This window comes from Plectropomus leopardus, chromosome 11, assembly GCF_008729295.1.
Source record: "Plectropomus leopardus isolate mb chromosome 11, YSFRI_Pleo_2.0, whole genome shotgun sequence".
Classification (NCBI taxonomy): Eukaryota; Metazoa; Chordata; class Actinopteri; order Perciformes; family Serranidae; genus Plectropomus; species Plectropomus leopardus.
In genome coordinates this window covers 27,715,510-27,739,935 of record NC_056473.1, presented here as the reverse complement: position 1 = coordinate 27,739,935, position 24,426 = coordinate 27,715,510, and the positions used below count along the sequence as shown (strand labels likewise).

The 24,426-nt window shown below is 39.7% G+C and overlaps 1 protein-coding gene across 3 annotated transcripts in view; it reads left to right on the top strand.

Moving 5' to 3' along the window:
- The window catches only part of sema3ab (sema domain, immunoglobulin domain (Ig), short basic domain, secreted, (semaphorin) 3Ab), an 82,105-nt gene extending 58,026 nt beyond the window's left edge, over positions 1 to 24,079 (top strand). For all 3 annotated transcript variants that reach the window (XM_042495622.1, XM_042495621.1, XM_042495619.1), the window contains 16 exons: positions 821 to 981; positions 1,879 to 1,941; positions 7,452 to 7,571; positions 9,674 to 9,764; positions 10,557 to 10,676; positions 11,852 to 11,994; positions 13,407 to 13,521; positions 13,607 to 13,676; positions 13,788 to 13,932; positions 14,035 to 14,254; positions 14,354 to 14,445; positions 15,022 to 15,063; positions 16,529 to 16,686; positions 18,817 to 18,884; positions 20,116 to 20,261; positions 20,971 to 24,079. In XM_042495622.1, coding sequence (XP_042351556.1) covers positions 823 to 981; positions 1,879 to 1,941; positions 7,452 to 7,571; positions 9,674 to 9,764; positions 10,557 to 10,676; positions 11,852 to 11,994; positions 13,407 to 13,521; positions 13,607 to 13,676; positions 13,788 to 13,932; positions 14,035 to 14,254; positions 14,354 to 14,445; positions 15,022 to 15,063; positions 16,529 to 16,686; positions 18,817 to 18,884; positions 20,116 to 20,261; positions 20,971 to 21,507 — 2,289 coding nt within the window. In that variant the 5' untranslated portion in view covers positions 821 to 822 and the 3' untranslated portion in view covers positions 21,508 to 24,079. The remainder of the gene's footprint in view (positions 1 to 820; positions 982 to 1,878; positions 1,942 to 7,451; positions 7,572 to 9,673; positions 9,765 to 10,556; positions 10,677 to 11,851; positions 11,995 to 13,406; positions 13,522 to 13,606; positions 13,677 to 13,787; positions 13,933 to 14,034; positions 14,255 to 14,353; positions 14,446 to 15,021; positions 15,064 to 16,528; positions 16,687 to 18,816; positions 18,885 to 20,115; positions 20,262 to 20,970) is intronic.
- Positions 24,080 to 24,426: the final 347 nt, after the last annotated feature.

Here is a 24,426-nt window from a genome sequence, read left to right as displayed (position 1 = left end):
AATGAGATCCTCAATGTCTGTTTGTGACAAGTTCGGCTTTCTGCTGTGAAAGCAAATGGCGCTTCTTTGCCAGACTTGGCAGACCATCGCATTACACTGCAAAACGTGAGCTGTAGCCCATAGTAACGTGCCCGGATAGCTGATGCGGTTTAGAGTAATCCTGCAGCTTGAACTATGAAATATTAGCAGAGTCATATGACATTACATATTCCTCCCAGTTTTCCACTGTGAGTGTACCAAGTTCTGCTTGGCTGCTCTGGTCAAGGTCACTTCCCCATGCAGACAGTTTGATCATTGGCTCTCAGAGCTGGCATTACCTGCCCAGTCCAATTTGGCTTGGCATCGGTTCTGTCAGTTGCCTTGCTTGGCCAAGCTGTACAATTTCTAGTCCTGAGATCACCTTATAAAGGGAATGGAAGCTACAACATTGACACAAAAATAAATTAAAAAAACACATAAACAAGCTCTGAGGGGGTCTTTGAGGAAAGGAAGAAGAGGACCAGTCTATTGGGATATAGCCAAAACAACCCTCACAGCACAGAGCAGTGATCCTCAGTGCACATCCAACTGAGCAGGCAGACGAGTGAATGGAGAGGTGAATCTGTGGTCACAGAAATTCTAAGTGGTTGGAAATGTTGAAAGCGCTCTAAAACCCAGGATGTCTCTTTCAAACACCCCTGGAAACTTAATAAAATAATTGAAATAAATGTTGACCTGATGGATTTTCTTCATGTCCATGCTGCCCACAGTTACTGTGATTTTCACACAGTGATTATCATATTTTGCTGATCCTCACTTTTCTTTCCATTTTTCTCTGCAGACATGCTGGAGTCAAACAACCTTGTGACGTTTGAAGGCCTGGCCAACAGCTCGGCTTACCACACCTTCCTGCTGGACGAGGAGAAAGGAAGACTGGTGGTGGGAGCCAAGGACCACATCTTCTCCTTTAACCTGCTCAATATCAGCAGAGACTACGCACAGGTGCAGCCAATGTTTGATTTTCTGTCAGTCTGGCTGGTGCTTTCATCCATTTATCTGTCTATTATGACTTGTTTGTGTTTCTGACGGACTTAAAGGGATAAATTCGGTCATTATCTACTCACCCTCATGCCAATGGAAAGTCGGGGGAAGTTTTATAGTCTACAAAACACTGCCAGAGTTTCACGGGGAAAAGGAGTTGCATTCATCACCAGAACTATTGAAGTAAATTGTAACCAGGATTCAAATGTTAAAAATTACATGCTAAAACCACAACATGTCTCTATACTGCTCCAGGAAGCCTCCTACACGCATGCCTCCGGGCAGCATGTCACTGGTGTGAAGATACTACGAGCTCTGGTTGGTCTGGTGTGAGCGCACATATGTGCCATGTTTTTAGACTACAACAAGTCTAAAAACATGGCACCGGTGATGTTTTCAAAACAACTTGGCATGTCGGGGCTTCAGGACACTTGGATTACTTTGGATGAGCAGTATGAAAACATTTTGTGGCGTATTATGTATTTTTATAGAGTCTGAATCCTGGTCACCATTTGCTGAGCGAGTGTCTCCATCCAGAGTGCCAGTCAGGGGCTCAGGTATCTCGAGACTCTCTTTCCTGTTTCTACAGAAAAGAGCCTCATGAATATTTCAGACCAGGGCTGTCGCACACGATCACACGCTGTGCCAGGCATGTTAGCTGCTCTCTGCACACCTGGATGAATAATGGAGTAAACTGAAACAAAGTGGATAACAAATCGCATTGTGACCCCTTCAACCCCCATATATACCCACTTTCATGCACACAAGCGTTAGCTGTATCGACTCACTCTGTTAAATTGATTCGAGGAGGGGGGTGATTCTTCTCTAACATGCACCGGAACTGTGTTTGTGTTGCAGATCCCCTGGCCGGCTTCACCCACCAGAAGAGATGAATGCAAGTGGGCAGGAAAAGATCTCTCGGTAAGAGCTAAAACCATCCATCTTGCAAGTGGGTGTCAGCATTTTGCCCCTGCACTCCCTCAGATGTTTTGAAAATGTCTTTGTTCTTTTGTGCTATGAAAAAAGTGCAACTCTGCAGGTCTCAGAGTCACTTGTAGTTGCACTGGGATTATGTGGGATGTGTGCTCTATATATATTTGGCATTTTAATCATAAACAACATGAGATTTTCTTTATCTTTCAGCCTGTTTATTCCTTTTTGTTGACATATCCAATCTGTCACATGGACAACACGCCGCCCAGCTCACCATAGGTCTGATCATAATCTCAGCGCCAAGCTTGAGACCATCATTTGACCTTAATCACTCATCAAGCCTCTAGGCACTCCATTTAATAGACTGAGGCCTGGGAAATTGCTGTGCTTTCTGCCAGAACGACTGGTATAGCATTACTGCATGAGTAAAACAGTACTGTCATATATTCAGGGATCGTCATGGGAATTATTGTTCCCATGTTATTAGACGGAAGTGTTTCCATGTTTTTCCCTTTGTGCTCTTAAATTTCTGTGTTCATACATTCCTTTCTTTCAGGTGTTTTTTGACGAACCTCATAAAAAATTTGACTTGGTCTTGATGGCTTGGCTTGCAGGCAGAATAGTTTGCATTATCTTAAGTGTTAAGATTGGTGTGACTGGCATGTCTAATAGGACTTCAGTCTTTAAACTTAGTCAGTTTAAGGGAACAGTGTGCAAGACTTGTTGGATTTAGTGGCGTCTAGCAGTGAGGATTGCAAATTGCAACCAGCTGAAACTTCTCCTGATTAGTATTTGTATTTATTGTTAGGAGTTTTTTGCTGGGAGTCAAATTATCTGCAGAGGTCGACTCCTCTTCAAAACAAACAGACTAGGTAATACTGGTAAAAACATTGATTAAAGCAGGTTCACCTTGCTTTTTTTACATCATTCTCTTCTTACTGCTGTGGCCGATACTAAAATGCAGATAGCCCTGTCTAGAACCAGTGTTTGGTTTGTCTGTTTTGGTCTGCTAAAGAAACATGTTGGTGCAACATTGCAATCTCCATAGACAAAGACCTGCTCCGTATGTAGCTATAAACGGCTCATTCCGAAGTAACGAAACACAATGAATCTTAGTTTTAGGTGATTTTACACTGAAGAAAATATACTTGTTGTATAATATTTAATTTCTGCCACTATATCTCCCTAAATCCAACACACTGGGCCTTTATCTAATAAAGTAAAACCTTTCCCTAAATCAGGCATATTATTCTTACTTTGTACCCAACAGTAATATATTTGACAACAAAACACACACTTAATCATCTGGGATTTCTAAAGTTGTACAGTGTAGTGTGGGTCGAGGATCTGAAACAAAAAAAGAGTTGTTGCGGCCTTAAGATCCAGAGCTTTTTCTTCTTACCTCACTCAACCTTCGCATGACAAGCCAAGCATCACATCTCTCCATTTGTGGCCGAGTGCCGAGTTTTAGAGCATCTTGTGTGGTGTGGTGAAACTCTGTGTAAACACGCTGAGAGGTTGTCTCTGCTCCCTTCAAGCTGTCTTATGAATTCTATCTTCAATAGAGCCCAAAGCAATATGCTAGAATGTAAAATCATGGCAATGCTGTTTGTGCCTCAGTACGCTGCTTAGACATTGTCCAAGCCCTCCTGCCCTTCTGTGTGGCTGATCTGAAGCTTCATGAAGCCCTTTGTGTGTTTTCTGTCAACATTATGGCGTGGATGAATAAGGTGCCCTGAGGGGTGGTCTTTCTGTTATAGAGTCGGAGGAGAGTGAGAATTAAAGGGAGATGGAGAGTGAGTCTGCTGATGCCCCCTGATGCACTGTAAGCAAACACTTCTGGAGATAAAGCAGAGAGGAAAGAAAGAGATAGATGGGTGTGAAATGTGTGGCCGTACACCCACAAGAGAGAAGGGAAAGCTGCAGCTCGCCTATAGCTAAAAAAATGCGCTAAGTCTATGCAATGAAACATGAAAATCCCTAGTTTAAAAAAAGAAGTATAAAGGAAAAAGGATCTGCCGTTTTAGTTCAACATGTCCAAAGCACACGGTCCCTTTTTCTCAATTACAACAAAGTCTTAAATAAAATACTAGATATTTGGTAGCAACACTGATGGTAACAGGTGATCGGATTGTAAGTGTGATTGTTATTTAAACGCTTTAACTTCCTGCTCAGCTGTTTGGTAGGGCACATTTTGAGTCATTGTATTCTGATGAAAAATGTATTGAAATCAGCTCAACCAGATTGAGCGATTTCTACCATTCGGTTTAGCTACGTTATGCTAATAAAAATATCCACCAGGTGTCGCTGTGTCTTCAAACAGCCTGCATTTTTAGTTCGCTTCCTACAAGAGTTTAGTAAAAAACAAAAAAAGTGACTCAAGACATGAGAGCTCTGTGTGGGGCGATTTTTACATAGCTATTTGACATGATATAGATTCAGGGGTCTAAATGAACATATTCATGTATTCATGTAACTTTATACAAAAAACAGAAATATTTTAAGAGTCAAATAATGCTCTAACAAATGGTGGATTTGGCCTTTTATGGTAAAGGTAGTAAAGCTAAGTTAATTAAATAAAAACTGACTATTTGCTAAGAAATACATTTTTTGATCAGTCATTGTTGTGAAATGATACATTTTAATTCTATCCATAATATACAGTCTATGATGAAATGATTTCACAAGTATGATTTTTTTTTTACTTTCTAACTCTGAGATCATAAATTAACTTTTTTTTATTAAATTAGAAAAAAGATGAATATAAACTGTTGTTAACCGTTTGTATTTAATCTTATTCCATTATGCATTTGATTAAAAAAAATATATCTGTATGTTTTTTTTACCATTTATGAGATGTTTTCAAAGTGGTGTAGTGGTAAATATCTAGAATACAAGACTGGAAATAATATTAGTGCTCGTAATACTAGGACTTCTGTGGTCACAAATATATTGGTATATGTTCGCAAGCTAACATATTACAGCATTATAACAGTAAATGGTTTGCAATTTTGACCATTCGGTTGAGGCCTGTATTTAAAAAAATATTAGGTCTTGAAAAAATTAGCATTGATTTTTTTTATTGCACCAAGGAACAAAACAAATGCAAAGACAAAAAATTCCATTGCTTATTTCTTAGTGGGGACTTTAAAGGGTTTAAATTAATCAGCTTTTTTATTGTTTATTACAAACCCACTGTAGTATCTGACATGTTAGATACTGTTTGGTTTGAGTCATCTTGTCTACATCATCATGCAAAATATTCAGAGGTACCACAGTCCAAAGAGATTATGCAGATATTTACAGGAATGTGTTGTTGTGTCTAACAATAATGTTCATCACTCAGATAAATCCACCCACACAGGCCGTATAAATCCAAGCAAAGACAGCTGCTTAAATGACAAAAGCTTACACAAACAGAAGCTGCTGTCTGCTGATGACCCAGTAAAGCCAGATGAACTTAGTCATGCATAATTCGTGGCGCTTTTTCTCTTTTTTTCACTCTCTCTTTGAATATGTGATGACACTTTCAGTTTTATTTGAGGTCAGGTCTGCTCAGCCACGTGCTGCGACAGCACGGAGCAATGCATACAGCACATACAGATGCCTGTTGTGCCACACACGCACGCACACACACACACACACACACTTACTTCAATTTTGACAAGGCTTTGTTGTGTGCCGTGGGGCAATAGTGTGGGCTCTTTTGGACTTTTGGGAAAGAAATGATTCATTAAAGGAATACTTTGCTAATTTTCAACCAGTGTGTAGGAAGACAGTGTAGGTAGCATTTGTAAATGAACTGTGGGAAACTTCTCTCCATCTAACCAGGGCCTAGATCTCCCTGCTCAGCTCTCAGCTCAAAGTTTGCTGGCTCCACTGGCGTTGCTCTAACTACTGACTGTACTCGGCACAGACACAAAGAGCATAGACACGGATCGAGAGAGACCGACACCTCTGTTTCTCTCAAATACAGACCAAACTCAGATCAATCGAAAACCAAGCAGTGCGGATCAAATATAAAGCAAAATTTTGTTACTGTATTACCTATTTCTCATCTAATATTTCTTCAGTAATACATTTTAGTGCACTGTTTGGGTGTAATAGGAGAATTTGTGAATAAGAAGCAGTCGCCATACCTTCCTTAAATGTTTTCAGAAACATATTTTACTTTACTGTTTAACTTTAATTTGAAATTGTTTATTACCAGCTGGCTGCCATATTTTTTCCTGTGGTAAAACAGCTAAGCTCACATTATGTCACCCACCAGTAGGAGCGTTTATTGGTCTGGTGCGGTGCAGTGCATTCTGGTAGTTGTAGGGTTTTTTTTTTTGTGGTTTTTTTAACCTCTTGAGCAAAAAGCCACAGCCCTTTTATTCTGTTCACTCTGATCATATAGCACCATTTAAACAATTATCTGTGCCTTTCTAATGCATAGACAGCAAAAGAAATATTTTTATTTTCCTACAATAATCCTAAAACAAAAACATATGAGTCCCATACAGTGCAGAATTAAGAACATAAGTTGTACTCTCTCCTGACAGAACGACAGTAAGTCAGTAATGTTCTGCAGTATTGTGATTGGTATACAGCAGGATTATTATGGCTGAGTTTCTGATTACTTATGGCCTTTTGTTATCCTACGGTCTAATTCCCTTCTGTATGGATTTCACAATTATTTCATGGGAAATTACACAGCTCATGTGCATTAGGTCTCTGATGCCAACAGGGGAAGATGTCACTGAGTTCAGAGGGACTGTGTGTGTTTGTGTGTGTGTGTGTGTCTCAGAGTGTAGATGGAGCGGGGGTGGTATATGATAAAAAGTACAGAGTCACGGATGATAAAGCTTAGTCTGGTCATAAAATTATTTTCAGAATCATTACTCAGCACAGCGCTAGAGTCTGGAGGCCGTTCTCTGGGGAATTACAGCAGATTACAGTAAGCTTTACTCTCTGTTATCATTACAGATCTCTCTCTGTTTAAGTTTTGGATTTTCCTCTTTGACCTGAACTCTTAGTGAGGTCTGATCTGTTTATTTTTGCAGATGTTTCACCACTTTTTTACTGACCCCAATGTCAGCTGCTATCACAACAAGCTGTGAAAAACTGTGACTTTTAAATAGTTTTGTGTCAAAGGTCGATTATTCATCCTTTTTTTAAATAGATGGGGTTTTTTTTACATTATAACAGTACAAAAAAACAGACAATAAGGGATACAGGACAGAAAGCAAAAAACGACAATGACAAAGAAAAAAATATTTGAAAATTAAATAGAATAAAATAATAAAAGGTAGCACACTGGTTCAATTATGGTATAAGCCAGCTTGCACTATGAGTACAATGTGTGGTCAGGAAAAGGTCTAGTAGAGACTCCTGGAAGGTATCCTGGAAGATGGAAGCACAGTGTACAGTCCAAAGCAAATAAGCAGTCCAATGTGGTAAATTGCCAGCTAGATTATTCAATCTTTTTAATCTGTTTTTCGTCTCTGTTCTTTCAGAGGGAGTGTTCAAATTTCATCAAGGTGCTGCAGCCATTTAACCAGACCCATCTCTATGTGTGTGGGACAGGAGCCTTCCACCCTGTGTGTTCCTACCTGGAGGTGGGCAAGAAACCCGAGGTACAGTCACACATTACATTTTCTTTACTGCCTCAGCTTGCTGTCCAACACATTGATGCATGTAAGCATTAAGATATAAGATCTACACTGAGTTTCATCTCATAGTAAAGTTTAAGTATTTAAAGTTGTGAAGGAGTGTGTGTGGTCGGGTGTGAGTGCATTCTCTGATGATTTGCTAAGTGCATAAAAATGGGTTCATTCAGCAAAATGAGGTGGAAAATTGCACACAGAGTTTCATAGTCTGCGGGATTTTCAATTCATCACTCTAATATGGAACCAGCTCTATGTGTGTGTGTGTTCATTTAGTGAAGGAAATGGCTCTCTTCTCCTCCAAATGTCACTGAATCAGACTTATGAATGTGCCTTTCCTATTCATTAGATGGCTATTTACAGACAATTAGAGGCAGTAAATATCTCTGACAAAAGCCGTCTACTGTATATAGATCATAACCTAGAAATGAAGTTCATCTGTGTCGAGGTCACCCAGTCAGAGTGTGATGAGATTCATCGTTTTCATTCGCAATCCCCTCATGTAAGACTACAATGGGAGAAAGTCTGCAGCTAATCTCCCAAACTACTGGACCAATCAGCCTAATATTTAGTCTGTACATATATAAATGTATGCTCAAGGACACGTCTTGGTTGCAATGGTCTTGTTTTATGCTGACATTGACTTCTGACTCCTGAGGCTGCAAGTTTTCCAGAAATATGCTCTACTAAAACAAGCCTTACTGTCTTTTGCAGGCCACATTTTGGTTTTTTTGTCATGGCTCAAACACCGGCATCCATTGAAAAGTTTGATCTCATTTTAAACCAGAGCATCTGCAGATTAATTCTATACCTGCTATGTTCTGATCCACTGAAGTTTGGCGCAATACGTAATGATTTAGTCCCAGTTTTGTTTTGTTTTTGTTAGCTTCAGCACTATAGTGACTATAAGAGAACCGAGAGGGACAATACTGATTACATTAATTCTTTGTTATATTCTATCTTTGTTTTAAAAACAGTACTTGTTAGCAGGATTTGCTCTGTGCAACTTGCTGTGACTCTGTCATAAATAGACAAGGCATGTATTTTTGTTCGTGTCTAGGATGTTTCTGAAACACGCTGCAGCACAACTTCTGGAACGACAAAATTTGTTCAGAGCGGCTGTAGTCATTCCCGGCAGCCGCTTGTTCGCCTGCTGGAGATTTGCACTCTACTGGGCGCACTTTTCTCATTTTTAAATATGTTTTTCAAACTTTTTCAAGCAAAAAACATTCAAAGCAAACCCCAAAATGTCATTTGTTGATAGCTGTACTCATGCATTACATTTTGATGTGATTCGCTTTTAAACATTTGGCAACAGTTTGAACTAAAAATTAAGTTACCTTGTGGGTCGTAACTATAAAGTACACTGTAAAGTCTGACAAGTTGATTTTACTTTTAAAAGAAAAACGATTGCCTTGAATTAAACATGACTATTAATCTTAATGTATGTTAACTTTATTTCTAATTGTTAACTTTACTTTGATTTTGCTTCATTTACTCAATTTTGTGAGGTTGTGGCATCTTAAAAGTGACAAGTTTCGTTAAATTTATCAACTTCAGTACACCAAGTTTACTGCGCTGTATATCTATATTCTGGTTGCAAACTAGTCAGTCATATTTGTATTTTTTTAAACGTGTTAACAAAACAGAATTTGCAGATTAACTTCATCACTGGATAAATCCTCTTTGTCATTATTGATTTAAGTCAGACGTCAGACTGAAGTTGCTAACACTTACAAAGAACAAAATAATTTCACTTGTCATTTTTGAATTGCAACAACTTACCAAAATTAAGTAAATCTAGCTAAATTTTAAGTAAACTTAACTCTTGACGCCATAATAAATTAAGATTTATAATTATATTTACTGTACAAATCAGTAATGAGTTTCCAAGATTATTTCAAGTATAACACTACAATGTTCCCCCAACCTTGATGTCACAGCAGAATTGGTTCCTCTGAGAGAATTTCAACTATTTTTTCCCTGTGCCTTTTGCACAGGCCCGAAAATACACAGCCCTATATTTGAAAGTTCATTACAACTCCTGTGACGTTCTGTCTCTTCATGTCCAGGACAGTGTCTTCAGACTGGAGCCTCTTATAGAAAATGGCCGTGGGAAGAGTCCCTATGATCCCAAGTTACTCACTGCCTCCATGCTAATTGGTGAGTTTAAGACCGGATGTGCTTTGCTGTTCTTCTGTGTGTTAGAGCAAGGTCAAATAAAAACGTGGGAGTCCTGAAAACACCCTCTGCCTCGCTCTGTCATTTCGGACGATATAGAGGGTGTAAAGTAAATGTGAATAACAGAACAGCGCACTCCTGTCATTCATTACAAGTGGGTCTGCTCTGTAGTTTGTATTTACACACTGGGAACCCCTCATTGGCAGGACTGTTAACTCTATTTCAATCTGAATATGCCTCTCTTAAGTGCTGGGCGTGCATGGCAGATGACACTTTATTGAGTTCTCTTTGTGCTCAATCTTAATTTTTGGCAAATAAAGCAGGATTATGTGAGCATGCCTTTTCTCTCTACCCCCAATTATTGCCAGTCACATTGTGTTATATCACAGCGTTTAACCCAGCAGATGGCTATTTTCCAGCCCATCACCCCTCATCTCCTCTCCCCTTTCTCTCTCCCCACTCACCAGCATTATTATGTACTCCCCCTGTCTCACACCTCTGTCCTGTCCCTCCTCATGTGTCCCTGCATTCGTTCAGCCTACCCATGCCTTCCTCCACAGCCCTGACTCCAGTGTTAATGTCAATTTCACACTCCTGATGTTCATCACGTCCGTCACTGTCTGTGTTCTCGTAGGACTCCGTGTCTACCTGTACTGCTAAGCCCCTGGACAATTCCTCAGACTTCTACACCTGCGTCACAGGGGAGAAATCACCTCAGACTGTTTTCTCATCCTGTGTTACTAAACTAACACCCTTCATTCCTCTGACACTCAGATGGAGAACTGTATGCTGGGACATCAGCTGACTTCATGGGGCGGGATTTTGCCATCTTTCGCACTCTCGGAAAGCATCACCCAATCAGGACAGAACAGCATGACTCCCGCTGGCTAAATGGTGAGAAATCGGCGGTCAACTCTTTAATTGGCTTTTTGAGAAGTTTTAAATATGCAGTACTTTTGGGCTTATGACTGTAAAAGCAACTCTTAGTTAGTTTTTATATTTAACACATTAATTAAACATTTTCAGTGGAGTTTGCTGATGCTGCTGCTCTGACCTGTGGAGAGCCTTTTTATTTTCTATTTATTTACTGCAGTCATGCCTTGAAAAAAAAACGTTTAGATATAGCTTTTCATGTTTATGCGGATGACACTCAACTTGTGCGTCAAACATGACGATCTCTCTGGCACCCAGTAGCAGCTGTACGAGACACACTGGGCGGCCTCATTTTTTGATGCTCCGAGCAAATACTGTAGTATAAACAGTGAGAAAGTTCAAACAGGGAGGGTGAGAGAGGGGAGGTGGATGGATCAAACAAACTCCGGACTTTCACCTGCTATTTGTGTCCCATGTGAAACCAAAAGTCAATGAAGTTATTTAAATAACAATGTAACTTGCTAGTTTTTCTGGTATACTTTGTATGGGAGCTTTGTCCTTTGACGTTACATTAATAACAAACTTATTTTAAGACAAACAATGATTCTACATTCTATGTTTATTTCAAAAATAGCATTTACCAAGCAGGGACTGTACATTTATTTTGGAAAGACACAATGTATGTAATGAGCATGCCCGTATGAGTGAGTTGGGAGTGAGAATGTGTTGGCATATTCTATCTTTCGAATTGTGTGTAACTAATCTGTGCTTTTGTGTCTTCACAACTATGTTTTTGTAATTCATCATACTGCTTCTTCAGCCTGGGAGCTGTTGCTTTTCTGTGTGGCTCTAAATATTGCAGTCTGTCTTCTAACAAAGAGTGAGGGGCGTGTTACTCTAGTGTTGGCCTCTCTCTGGTTGCTGCTTGCAAAGTTTAGAATCCAATATAAAACTTTTGTTATTACTTATCAGGCTGAACACAGGGAAGCCCATAATCATCTCTGTGAAAATGAAGGGATGCCCATTGTTTGCTGAGATTATTGCTCTTGTGTTGACTATGCTGCCTGTTTAAATGCTTTTGCTGTGAAGCACATTGGTAACTTTTACGGGAAAAAAAGTGTATGGAGATAAAGCATAATTACTTAATTTAGCTTGATATGCTGTATCTAAGATGTGTGTCTCTGTATGTGTTGCAGATCCCAGATTTGTCGGTGTTCATCTAATTCCAGAGAGCGACAACCCAGAAGATGACAAAATCTATCTATTCTTCAAGGAGAACGCTATGGATGGAGAGCATGCTGGGAAGGCCACGCACGCTCGCATCGGACAGCTCTGCAAAGTACGCACATTAACACACAGCGACATGTCCGTTCTGCTCACACAAGCTGGCTTTCACAAAGGAAAATTCAGACGCACACAATGGGAGATAGACACACACACACAATCACAAGGACATTATGTGAAATAGCTTCTGTAATCTGGAAAAACACTTGACGGGTGTCTGAGTGGCTTTTATGATGGCAGGTTTCAGGGGCTGTTATCTGTGCGTATTTTTAGCCTGGAGAAGAGTGGGCTTTGTTGTGTGTGGTACCATCAGCCCCCGAAGACAGAAACCTGAGAGAAATGTTAAATGTCACCAGAACCTGAGAGGCAAAGACGCTGTCAATGGCTGCACTGTTATCCTAATGCCCGGCTTTGGCACTCGTTGGGTCCGCAACACCCCCTAGCTCCAGGGGATGCTTATGTTAAATCACTGGCCTTGTATCAGCTTTCACGTTCCAAATCCTATTCTTATTCATTAAGCAGGAATCCACCAGGCTGACTGCAGATCAGCGAGTAATGTCCAGCCTCAGCCTCCCATTTAGCTGCATATCGTGCGACTGTCATAACAGCCTGATTGCCCAGTATGTCAGGAATCTGCTATGCTCAACGAAAGACAAGCCATCCATTCTGGAGGCTGTGGTATTAATTTGGGCCTGTGCATATTTGGACACATTCTAATTTACTGTCATAAATCAACACCAAGTTGGATACGTTTTTATGAGCCAGCACTTTGTGTCTTTGTGTTTGTGTGCTATGTACTGCAAAACAAACACTATACTGTGAAGCATGCAGACACATATTATTAGGGTTTGTAGTGGAACCTACAGAACTTTAGAGACAGCCCTCTTCTTTGCAGCATCTGGAAATCCACATTTCCTCATGGAAAATGTGTTTTAAAGTGGATGTTTGGTTCATTGACAGGCTTGTTGAACCCTTCGGGACAGACATTTTTACATGCTTTTCATTCTTCATTTTTCGATAATATTGGCTGTGTTCATACATATGGCATACATTTTGGCAAGACTGTATTTATCTTCACATTTCCAGCTCAGCTCCTACAATAAGTCTAAAATACACTGTGAAAACAAAACTGTTACATTCACACTGTTCAGTGCAAAAACAATTCACACTGCAGGGATATCAAAACATGGTATATACAAGATAAATAGAGCAAAAAGAGCAAGAAGTTGCTCACACTTACAAAAAAAATCAATTTGTCATTTTTAAGTTACTTCACAAAATTAGGTAAATACAAAATTAGCTAAATATTGAGTAAGCATAACACTTAGATAAAATAAAATAAAATAAAATAGTTAGATTTACTTTCCTTTTTCAAGGCAATCAGTTTCCATATTATTTTAAGTAAGATCAACTTGTCAGATTTGACGGTGTTCCCTGCTGATCGTCTGCATGTGCTCTGTCAAACAGAATGACCTGGGAGGTCACAGGAGTCTGGTAAATAAGTGGACCACCTTCCTGAAAGCTCGACTTATATGCTCCGTGCCTGGCAGTAACGGAATAGACACACATTTCGATGAACTACGTGAGTAGAGATTCTTTCCTTGAAATGCTGTCTTCTCAGTGGAGAATAGATCTGAAATATTCGGTCTCTTCTCTTTGGCTTTCAGAGGATGTTTTTCTCATGAGCACAAAGGATCCTAAGAGCCCGATCATCTATGCAGTATTCACCACTTCCAGGTACAGTGGCTGACATGGACATAGTTTAAGCCATAATCACTGAATGCATGACCCCTGTTTTTAACAAGAACCTGACCTTTCCTTAACTAACTCAGTCTTTCTGTCCATTAGCAACATCTTCAAAGGTTCAGCGGTGTGTATGTACAGCATGACAGACATCAGGAGAGTGTTCCTGGGTCCGTATGCTCATAGAGATGGACCAAACTATCAGTGGGTGCCTTTCCAGGGACGTGTTCCCTACCCACGGCCCGGCACAGTGAGTACAGCACACTCTTAACTGGGATGTGTGTGAACTGAGCTTGAAAGTTTATTCTCCTTTGTGTCCTGTATTGTAATTTTAAAACTTTATTGTCCGCAGTGCCCAAGCAAGACGTTTGGAGGATTTGATACAACCAAGGATCTTCCTGATGAAGTGGTAACCTTTGCCAGAAGCCACCCGGCCATGTTCAACCCTGTCTACCCCATTAACAATCGACCAATCATTGTCAAAACAGATGTGGACTACCAGTTTACTCAGATAGTGGTGGACAAAGTAGAAGCAGAAGATGGCCAGTATGACGTCATGTTCATAGGCACAGGTATCTGCTTAAATACACCTGCATACATACTGTATTGACTGATAGATGAATGCAGATATTCTACAGAGTGGACTCAAATGTGCTTCCTTTGTGTGCCAGACATGGGGACGATACTGAAAGTGGTGTCCATCCCCAGAGGCTCCTGGCATGATCTGGAGGAAGTCCTACTGGAAGAAATGACTGTCTTCAGGGTAGGTTATTCTCTTATCGCCTGTATAATTTCTCCATGTTAAAACTTTCAAAACTGAATCGACATCAGTTTTCTTGTGCTGCGTTCAGATGCCTTTCACAAGCTTTTTGACCCTTTTAAACCGGAGTAAATTGGTTTGACGAAGAAGTGTCCCAAAAAAATTGAGAGAAATTGGTAAAAAGGTGACAGGAAAATTGCCTAGAAATTATTTTTCAAAAATAGTGGAGGATATAAGAGAATTATTTGAAAAATTGGAAAATGTTCAGAAAATTATATTTATAAGTATAGCATTTTTGTATTTCAGTTATGTTGTAGAAGAATAAAATTAAATAAATACATTTTCTCTTCTTTCAGCACTTTTGTACTCTTTTTTGTGCTTATTTTCAGGTAATTTTCTTAAAACCTTTTTACTAATTTTAAGATTTTTTTAGTAATTCTTTTTTTTAAATTAAATCGACCAATTTGCTCAGGTTTCAAATATGATCCCGAAAATGAGCATAATACAGCTGTAGTAAGTGTAGAGAAAAAGGGAGTTTGTCTGATCATTTTGTTCTATTGTCATTGTTATTTCTTACAGGAGCCAACAGCCATTACAGCAATGGAACTTTCAACAAAACAGGTATTTATAATAGATATTATTGCATGTAAAATGAAACTATAGCAACGCGCATGGCAGAACAGAGGACTGTAGCCAACGAGGAGATCTCAAGCTTATATCAAGATAACTCTGAAAGAGAATATTACCTCGGTAAATGAGTGCAGTGAAGGCGAGAGATCAGCCTCGTGGTTTGCATTGGGGACAAACCTGTGGAGATATGATGCATAATGAAAAATGTTACGAGTGAGCACTGTTTTAGCATGTGGCTGAAAAACCTGTCTCTTAGAGAGTTAGAGCTTAACCTCACAGGTGACACACCTTGCTGCTTGGCTGAAATACAGAACAAAGACATGCTTGTTTAAACAGTTTTAGATGAAACACTTTTATCACACAAAGATCTCAATTGTTGGCTTTCAGGCAGCAGTTAGCTCATCAACTTAAATGGCAGGGAGAGACGAAAAGAGACAGCTAATTGACAGGTAGGAGGGTGCTGAGCACCTGTAGTAAAACGGTCCATCCACATTCCTGACTCAGTTTCGCTTCACTGACACACACAAGCTGAGACAAACATAGGTGTATTACTCAAAGCACACATCTCATCCAGACATAAAACCTAACTGGTAGCTTCAAAGACTTAAAATCATCATTTCATCTTTTATTTTGTTTAAAGCCTCGGAAAACACATTGAGGATAAACCCTCATTATTAGTGGACCTGAGGTACATTTAACATTTAACTAAAAATATATAGCAATGAGGATGAAGATGAGGCTTATACAATAAAAAATCAAATAAACAAACAAGCCTAAAAACAATGACACAATGAATTAGATCACAAATTAAACTTTAGAATTGTCTTTGTTATCAGGCTGATCTTCTTATCTCTGTGATGTTTTTGGCATCTGCAGGGTGAGCCATGTCTGAAAAAGAGTACGGTGTCTGCCAAAAGTGATGATAAAAATCATTATAATAATAATGATATTAAACTTTTTTGTATAGCACCTTTTATACAAGAAATGCAGCCCAATGTGCTTTGCAACAAAGAAATTGCATGAACCAAGTGCTTCATATGAAAAGACAGAAAGACATCATAAAACCAATAACACAAGATCACAATAGAATATGTAGAGTGCATCTTCACATGGATGAAACCCACTTGATAATACTAGTAAAAGAAGGATAAAAATAAGGATAAAAATAGAATGCAAAGAATGCATAATGCAAAAAACCCATTGAGATAATGTTAATAAAAATAAAGCTAAAATAGTGGTTTATAAAATGCATTAAATTAAAGAAAATTCCACATTTTAAAGAGGTCCAGCATTGTGTAAGTGAGTCCATGATAGCATGGTTGACAGGTAGGAGGAGAGCTTTTGTAAAAGAGCTTTCCAAATAAATAAAAAATAAATGCTGATCCCGCCTCACAGAAAGAACAGGCAAGCCAATATGTGATATCGGAAATGAAGTCTCTCTCTTTTACCTTCACAGCAACAACTGTACCTTGGCTCAGACATTGGGGTGTCCCAGATGCCTTTGCATCGGTGTGAAGTTTACGGGAAGGCCTGTGCTGAGTGCTGCCTGGCAAGGGACCCTTACTGTGCATGGGATGGCACCGAGTGCTCCAGATATTTTCCCATGGCTAAGAGGTACAGAACGCATACTTCCGTACTCATGTCATGTCACCACTCTGCCATTGTGTTTTACAAGCTGTTTGACACCTTGCGCACAGTGACGTAGCAGCGTTTCAAAACACCGTTCAGCTATTTTTGAAGTTTCCCTCAAATGCAATGTGGTCTTACAACCCGGCACAACAGCAAATGCTTTAATGCCTGTAATACACCGCATGCGTGAGCAGTGCATGAGAGCAGTGCGTTGTTGCTGCGACGCTTCTGCAGGGCTGCCTGCTGCTATGAAAACTTTAGTTCTATAATTATAAGCACATATTCCACTCATTCATGAAGTTGTGCAAGCTCCAGCATTGTCACCAACAAGGTCCTGCAAATATTTTACAATACAATGCCTTGTGTCAACAACTGATGGGAGAGAGAGAGAGAGAGAGACATTGTCATAGGGCTTTTAGTTTGAAAAGGAAACAGGAACGTTTGAATAAAACATATATTTGTATTTCTTTTTCTCAGTTACAGATAAAGACATTGAAACTGTAGTAAAAGATGGTATGGAGTTGATATAATTATCAAAACACAATTTTCACTCTCTGTTTTTTATGACAATCACGCACGTCACCTAGAAAACTTGCCGAACCACCGTTTCTCTTGATGTGCTGTGCCTGAGAAGCAGCTGAGACGCATCTGAGCAGCAGCTGCTCATTCGCTGCTCACGCATGCAGTGTGTTCCAGGTGTAACACATCTGGCTTGATATAGACTGAATCACAATGTTGGTTTACAATAACTTCCACATAAAACACCCTGACATCATGTACAGAAAATACTGCTCTGATTGGTTAATTATTAGTCACCAAATAATAGGCCTACCTAAAAAAGTCAATATCAGTTTAAGTTTACGCTGCATTTTTGAATATTATAAAGTATTATAAAGTAAAAAAAAAAACAGCAGATAGGTCGGACCACCGTCTTTAACAATATATCTTTAAATGTTACACTTACAGCTGAAAATGATTTCACATATCTCTACAATTCAAATCAGTTGCCAGTTGTCTACCTGGAAGTGTTAGCGCGATGTCACTGTAATTTGGTCTATTGGAATTGATGCATACTTTGGATAAATCGACACGTGGGTTTCACATGAAAAGAACATTATCAGAAATTTGTGTTTTGCATGAGAGCAACCTGCTTTAGATTTAAACAGGCCAAATGTACAACACATGTTTGAATCACACTTGTTTAAGAACTGTTAAACATATCGATTGTATCTTAAAGAGGTAAAACCAGATCATATAGAAGGCTTTTCACGCCGTGATTGAGGACATGTGCAGTCCAACCGCGATTGAGGGCTGGAGCTGGGGCACTCTTATAGTGCGGGCTTTGTATACTTGCCAAAACCCCCTAAAGGTAGAGGGGTCGTGTTTCTAGCAGAGAGCTCGAAATATAACCTGCCTCATGTGTTTACTGTAAATGAGACCCAGTGTCAGTGATGTCTGGAGGCTGTCTGGGTGAACCAGGGGTGAGGCAGGTGTTAGAGGTTCGGTGGTGGTGCGGTTGTAGTAGTGGACTGATCTGTGTGTGTTCATGTGTGCTTGTGTGTGTGCTCTGTGTGCAGCCTCCCACTCACAGCTCCATGGGGCTTATTGATTTGAATGCTAGCTGCGCACAGTATCCTGTTCTCGCTGTTAGTTGGACTCCAGAGTCTTACATTCAAACATAAGATAGCCAGAGTGAGCTCTTACCTCCAATTACAAACACAACAACACTGGGCGAGAACAATGGGAATCAGAGGAGGCCATGATACCAGTTTGGCGTCTCCATAGCGTCCACAGTTATTGTTTACAGAAAATATCCTTGGGGTTATGTCTCACTTTGCTAGAAGCTCCGTCTCTTTTGCATCTGCGACTCAGAGCGACTGAAATGATTGATTAGGGTTGAATTCCTCTGTCACACACACCCTATAATTAAAGGTTTTCTGCGACGCTGTGGGCCGCCTGCTGTTAGTTTATTTAATTGTGTTGGCCTCCACTATCGCTCCTCAATCAAACACACACCTACACACACAAACTGCATGTTCACACACATGCTCTCACACACAAAGAAGCCAGTGTGTCTGCTGACTCATGAAGGTGTTTATATTTGTGTTTCTGCAGGAGAACAAGGAGGCAAGATATCAGGAACGGAGACCCACTCACACAGTGCTCAGATCTGCAACATCACGGTACATCAGTGAAAAGAAAATGTATTTAAATATGGTCTAATCAAGGCATAAAACATTTCTATGTTGGTTTTAGCAGAGACATTGTTACTCTGACGAATAACTTCCAAATGATTTATTAAGAAGAGCTTTTGTTTTAAGGATTTATTTCGTCTTTGAACATAAAAATGGTTACCAAAGCTGCTGCTGGCCTTTCCTGAAGTGATCAAAACAGTAGAAAATGTGTGTTTTTTTATGTGTCTCTGGTGGTGTGAAGATTAGAGTCGGCCCATGTGAAGCTTATAATTAACATGGTCAGGATTCCTCCAAGCCTCCTCTCTGTCGCCAAGCCCTCCACTACTGCCCTGTTAGTGGTCTTAGTCCAAAAGCAGGACTCATACTGGTGTCAAACACTGTGATTATACATTTCTTTCATTCAGCTGAGAGAAACAAAGAAAAAAAAGAGTTATCGAAAGCATTGAGGAGGAATTCAGACACATAAAAAATACTGTTACCTGTTGCTACCCACTCAGAAGGCAGCAACACTTTTTTGTTATACATTTTAAACAGCCCCAGCACTCTATAAAAAAGGATAAAAGAAAAATGTTTTGAGAAAATGAGGAGGGAATAACAATATAGTGTAGCTACACTGGAGTCTGAGTTGTTACATTTACAACAGGTTTTAGGAGATCAATCAGAAGACTTTAGAGAGTAAAACCTCTTTGACTGAATAGCATTGCACCCACTTCACTGAATAAAGCTCAGATTTTAGACTGCCTCTGTGGTGGGAGCTGTCTATTCTGCACATGATTGAGTGTGATAAGAAAAGAGACAGGATGAAGTGACAAAATAATGTAAAACACAGGCATTGAAAAAAACTAAACCCAACCCCCTATGTCAGGCAGTAGAGCAAAGTTTTGTTTTTTTTTTTTCATTTAGAGAAAAGCAGAAAAGAAGTTAGTTTTGTACAGAAAATCACTAATAATCCCAAAAGCTGTGTAAAACATTATCAAATGTGGCCTTTGCCACAGGGACACGCTCCTTTCAACATTTAGAGCATGCATTTTCCCCTCCCAATAAAAACAAGAAAAATAGCAGAGGACTTTTATTTTGAGCAAAGTTAAGACATTTGCACCATAAACTGATGCAGAAAAGGCACAAATTGTTGCATAAAAATTCACCAGAATGCAGAATGAAACCTACATCCTTTACTAATGTTCTGTTTCTGTTTATTTGTTTTGTTTTTGAAATTTAGATGAACTCAGTGGGCAGACGACTCTCCTGGACAAAACTGTGTACGGTGTGGAGAACAGCAGCACTTTCCTTGAGTGCAGTCCCAAGTCCCAGAGGGCTCTGACGTATTGGCAGTATCAGCGCGCCACTGATGACCGCAAACAAGAGGTTAGCGCCACCTCAGCACGCATCATGTTTTTTTGTTGAAAAAGACTCAGATACGGTCTGTCTGCAGAGCAGATAAGTAATGATAGATGGCATTTCACACGTAAGATTATTATGGAAAACAGACAGTATGGTATTTTATTAACCCATTCAGATCCCCCGTCCATTCCAGTGGACTTATCTATGTACTATTTTAAGGACAAATTTCAGAAGTTGAGGATATTTTAAGTCATGATGGCAAAAATGATAAAAAAAAAAATATGTATGTGATGTGTTTTAAACATCACGTTGTTCATAGATATGAATAAGTTATCCATGAAAAATAAATGTCTTTTTTTTTAAAAAGTCTGTCAAGACCATTTATTGTCATTCTTATTAAAAGGCAATTTCTGCGTTAAGATTCTTCATCCATTGGAATGGACAGAAAAAAAACACATAATAAAGTATCTTAATCAAAATCTCTTTTTGCTTATAATTTCTGAGTGCAGAAATCCGTCATTGCTGTATTTTTGTGTCCTTGGAACTTAATTGTGTTTTGAACGGGTTAATATCTGATGCCACAGCTGATTGAAATGAAATAAATGTTGTGTAATCCAAACAGCCATATGAGGCATTGCTGATTAAAATTTGAGATGTTGAATCTCATCTTTTTCATCTTTAACTCCATTTCCTTCACTCTTTCTCTATCGCTTTCAATTTTCTTGTTCTGTAGATCAAATCAGAGGAACGTTTCATCCGCACAGACCAGGGCCTGCTGATCCGCACACTGAACAAGAAGGATTCTGGGATATATCTGTGCCAGGCGGTGGAGCACGGCTTCATGCAGACGCTCCTGAAGGTGACCCTGGAGGTCATTGACACCGAGCGCCTGGAGGATCTGCTACATCGCGACGAAGAGGCCACAGCCAGCGTCCCCGCCCAGGATCCTTCCCCGCCTCAAGAAACTCCCAATCAAAAGCTGTGGTACAGAGACTTCCTGTCTTTGGTCAATCACCCGACTCTGAACAGTGTGGACGAGTTCTGCGAGCAGGTTTGGAAAAGAGAGCGAAAGCACAGGAAGCAGAAAGCTCACCTGGTACAGCAAGCACACTTGCACCAGCAGCAGCAGCAGCAGCAGCAGAAGGTTGTGAGCCCTCGCACCCACGTGCACGCTCAGGGGCTGGCAGTGAAGTGGAAACACCTGCAGGAGAGGCAGAAGGGACGCAACCGCAGGACCCATGAACTGGAGAGGGCTCCCCGCAGTGTCTGACCCACAATACCTGACTTTTAAACCTGAAACCACACCCTCATTCTGTAACCTCGATTAACCACTTTTCTCCTTCATACCGAGATACAGACATCTTCCCCTGAAGACTGGGTAGAAAAGTTAAACTGGAAAAGCTATCCTGATCTGCCGGCTGGTGTGTTCTGTGCGTGGGCAGCCATGTTTACACAGCACAGAGGACTGCAGGGATGTTGTATCACACCAGACCATTTGAGCATATTATCTCAGCTGGCCTCTGTGGCCTGAACACTGCAGAGGGACAGTGTCAACCAGCACAAGAACTGGATACATGTACCCGCCCGACAGACATGACTGACTCCACGTCCAGATGTCAACGGCATTGTCTCATGGCATGCTAGTTAGGTGTCTTTATCAGTGTGAAACTAAGTAGATACCTAAAAAGAAAAAAAAAACCTGACCATTTCTTTTTTTACTTCACAAATATGACAGAAGAGGAGGTGGGATTGTATTAAAACAGTAAATGGGCTTGCAGTGGAATTACAAGCACAAAATAAGTGAAGCTCGTGAAAAGCACAAATGGGATATTTGGTCATTTTTGGCATTATAGATGGTTAAATCAATCAACACGAGAAAGAAAAATGCCCAAGCGCTGCAAGAAACCGGGAGCACCATTTGTCAACAAACACAACTATGTAGCTAAGATGTGTAAATACTGTATTCTATGACGTCTCCTCATACTAAAGGGAATGGCTTGCAGTTGTCTTGTTGCTTTATGTTGTTTCCCCCAGATAGACATTTATTTAAGAAAAAGTCTTTGGAAAGCAGTTGTAAACAGGGAGATTTTGTACGAGTCTGTGTGTCTACGCCCTAGATAAGCTTCCCAAACAAAGTCAGGTTTTATTATTCTGTTTTGTTCATCTTTATTTTTTTTTTGTCCTCAGATTCCTTCCAGTGTCAACAGTCGTTAATTTGACTGTCACTTCATGGGGATGTCTGCCAACTGCATCATCTCAGTGCACCGAATGTCATACTGAGTTCTTCCATGTTCATTTGATTTGTATTCACTTTGTTTCCACTATATGTGTATTTATTGATATACAGTTATGTACATTGTGAAAATGTTTCCATGTGCAGGCTTTTTTTCTTTTCCTCTCCTCGGTTTGATAAATCTGATTTACAGGACCAATCTCTTAAAGGAATACGCCACTCACAAAATGATCATTGGTGTTTCAATAAGTCAGGCGGTGTTACCTGAATTTGTGAGGGAAACTTTCCCTGCACGCCTCCAAGGAAAACGGTGATCGTTTTAATTATTGATTGATTGGGGACCATGTTTAAACTACAAAATCTAATAGGCAAAACTCGATCAAAACATCTGTTTACCAACTCTCACATAGTTCATGCAGTAAAATTAAAGTCTCATTTATCCAGGTGAATGCTCAGTACTTCCCAAACACTGAAAGTGTAACTTATCTATGCTCTCTTCAAAGCCAGACTCCAATACTGGTTTTTTTGGGTGAAAATTCATGTTTTATGAGAGTTTACCTTTGTTAAACTTGGTCCCCAGTCAGTCATTAAATGAAGATGTTCCTGAGTTTAAAGGGAGGACTTTTTCTTCACAAATTCAGGGTAGCATAGCAAGACTAATCAATATACAATTAACTGGTCAATATGTGGGCGAAGCATTCCTTTAAAATAACTGTATTATCACAAATACTGTAGTAAGACTGGAAGTTGTTTATCAATATTGGTCAATATCACATGCATTACCTGCATATCAAATGCACTGAGCAATAACCCAGTATCTATACTGTATTTTTATCCCACATTAATTGCCTCATATTCATATTCTTCACAGGCAGCGCAGTGTAACAACTTCATTTCACTGCATGTAACATTTTCTGATTATAACAATCCTTTATTATACAATGCACAAACACAAACCTGGAATGTAGCTGTGAACATTATGTAAATATAAATACTATGGTCTATGTTTGAAAAGTATGACACTGTGTACTAGTGCATGTGAATACTATTGTAGTGTTCCCGTTTTGCTATAGCAATGATATACTAGTCTGGTGTTGTCACCGTTATTCTGTTGTTTGCTTATGCAGTACACGATATTAACTATTTCAAAGATGTACATACTATTTCTGTTAGGACTCTAAGCTGTATAATTGATCATTCCTGAGGTAGGTATTCATGAAAAAAAAAAGTTATAAACAAGATCTCACTGTGGATTTTCACGTCCGCAGACCCGTTAACAACAGTGAACAACAACATTGAACAATGCCGGTTGAGCATTGCAACATCAGTATGTCAGACGACCTTGTGTCTAGTGAGTGTTTGCGAACCTCATCTGCTTTTTGGAAGCCATGATGGAGGAAGATGAGAAACAGCTGGAGCCGCCCTTGAGAAAGCGATTTAAGGCTAACGGGACACCAGAGTTGTGGAACTTTCAGTAGAGATGGGCATATGATAACATCATCATTACAGAGATAAAATAGAGGGTGCCTCACTGTCTCAGACATACAGTGAACATGAGGAGATGAAGTGCTGTTGCTGCTGCTGCTTTTTGGCATGATGATGGTGGTGATGTATTCTACTGATCTAATAAATGTCTCTTCATGAAGTGTTGGTTTCATTAAATCTATTTTTAATGTGCTGTGTCCTGCTGCTATCATGGTATGTGGTGAGTGGAAAGAAAATTTCATGTAGCGGAGATGATCGGATTAGATTGAGGAGCACCTTGCTGCATAGATTTCCATATTAATGAGAAAAACTTATCCTTAATATTGACATTTATTTAATTATGCTACATCAGGACAAATAAAGTACACTGACATCGAAGAACGGGCTAATTAATGATCGAATGGCTGAATTCATTAGCATAACTGATAATATATTAAAAATCTAAGTGCTTAAGAAAGACTATCACTCAGC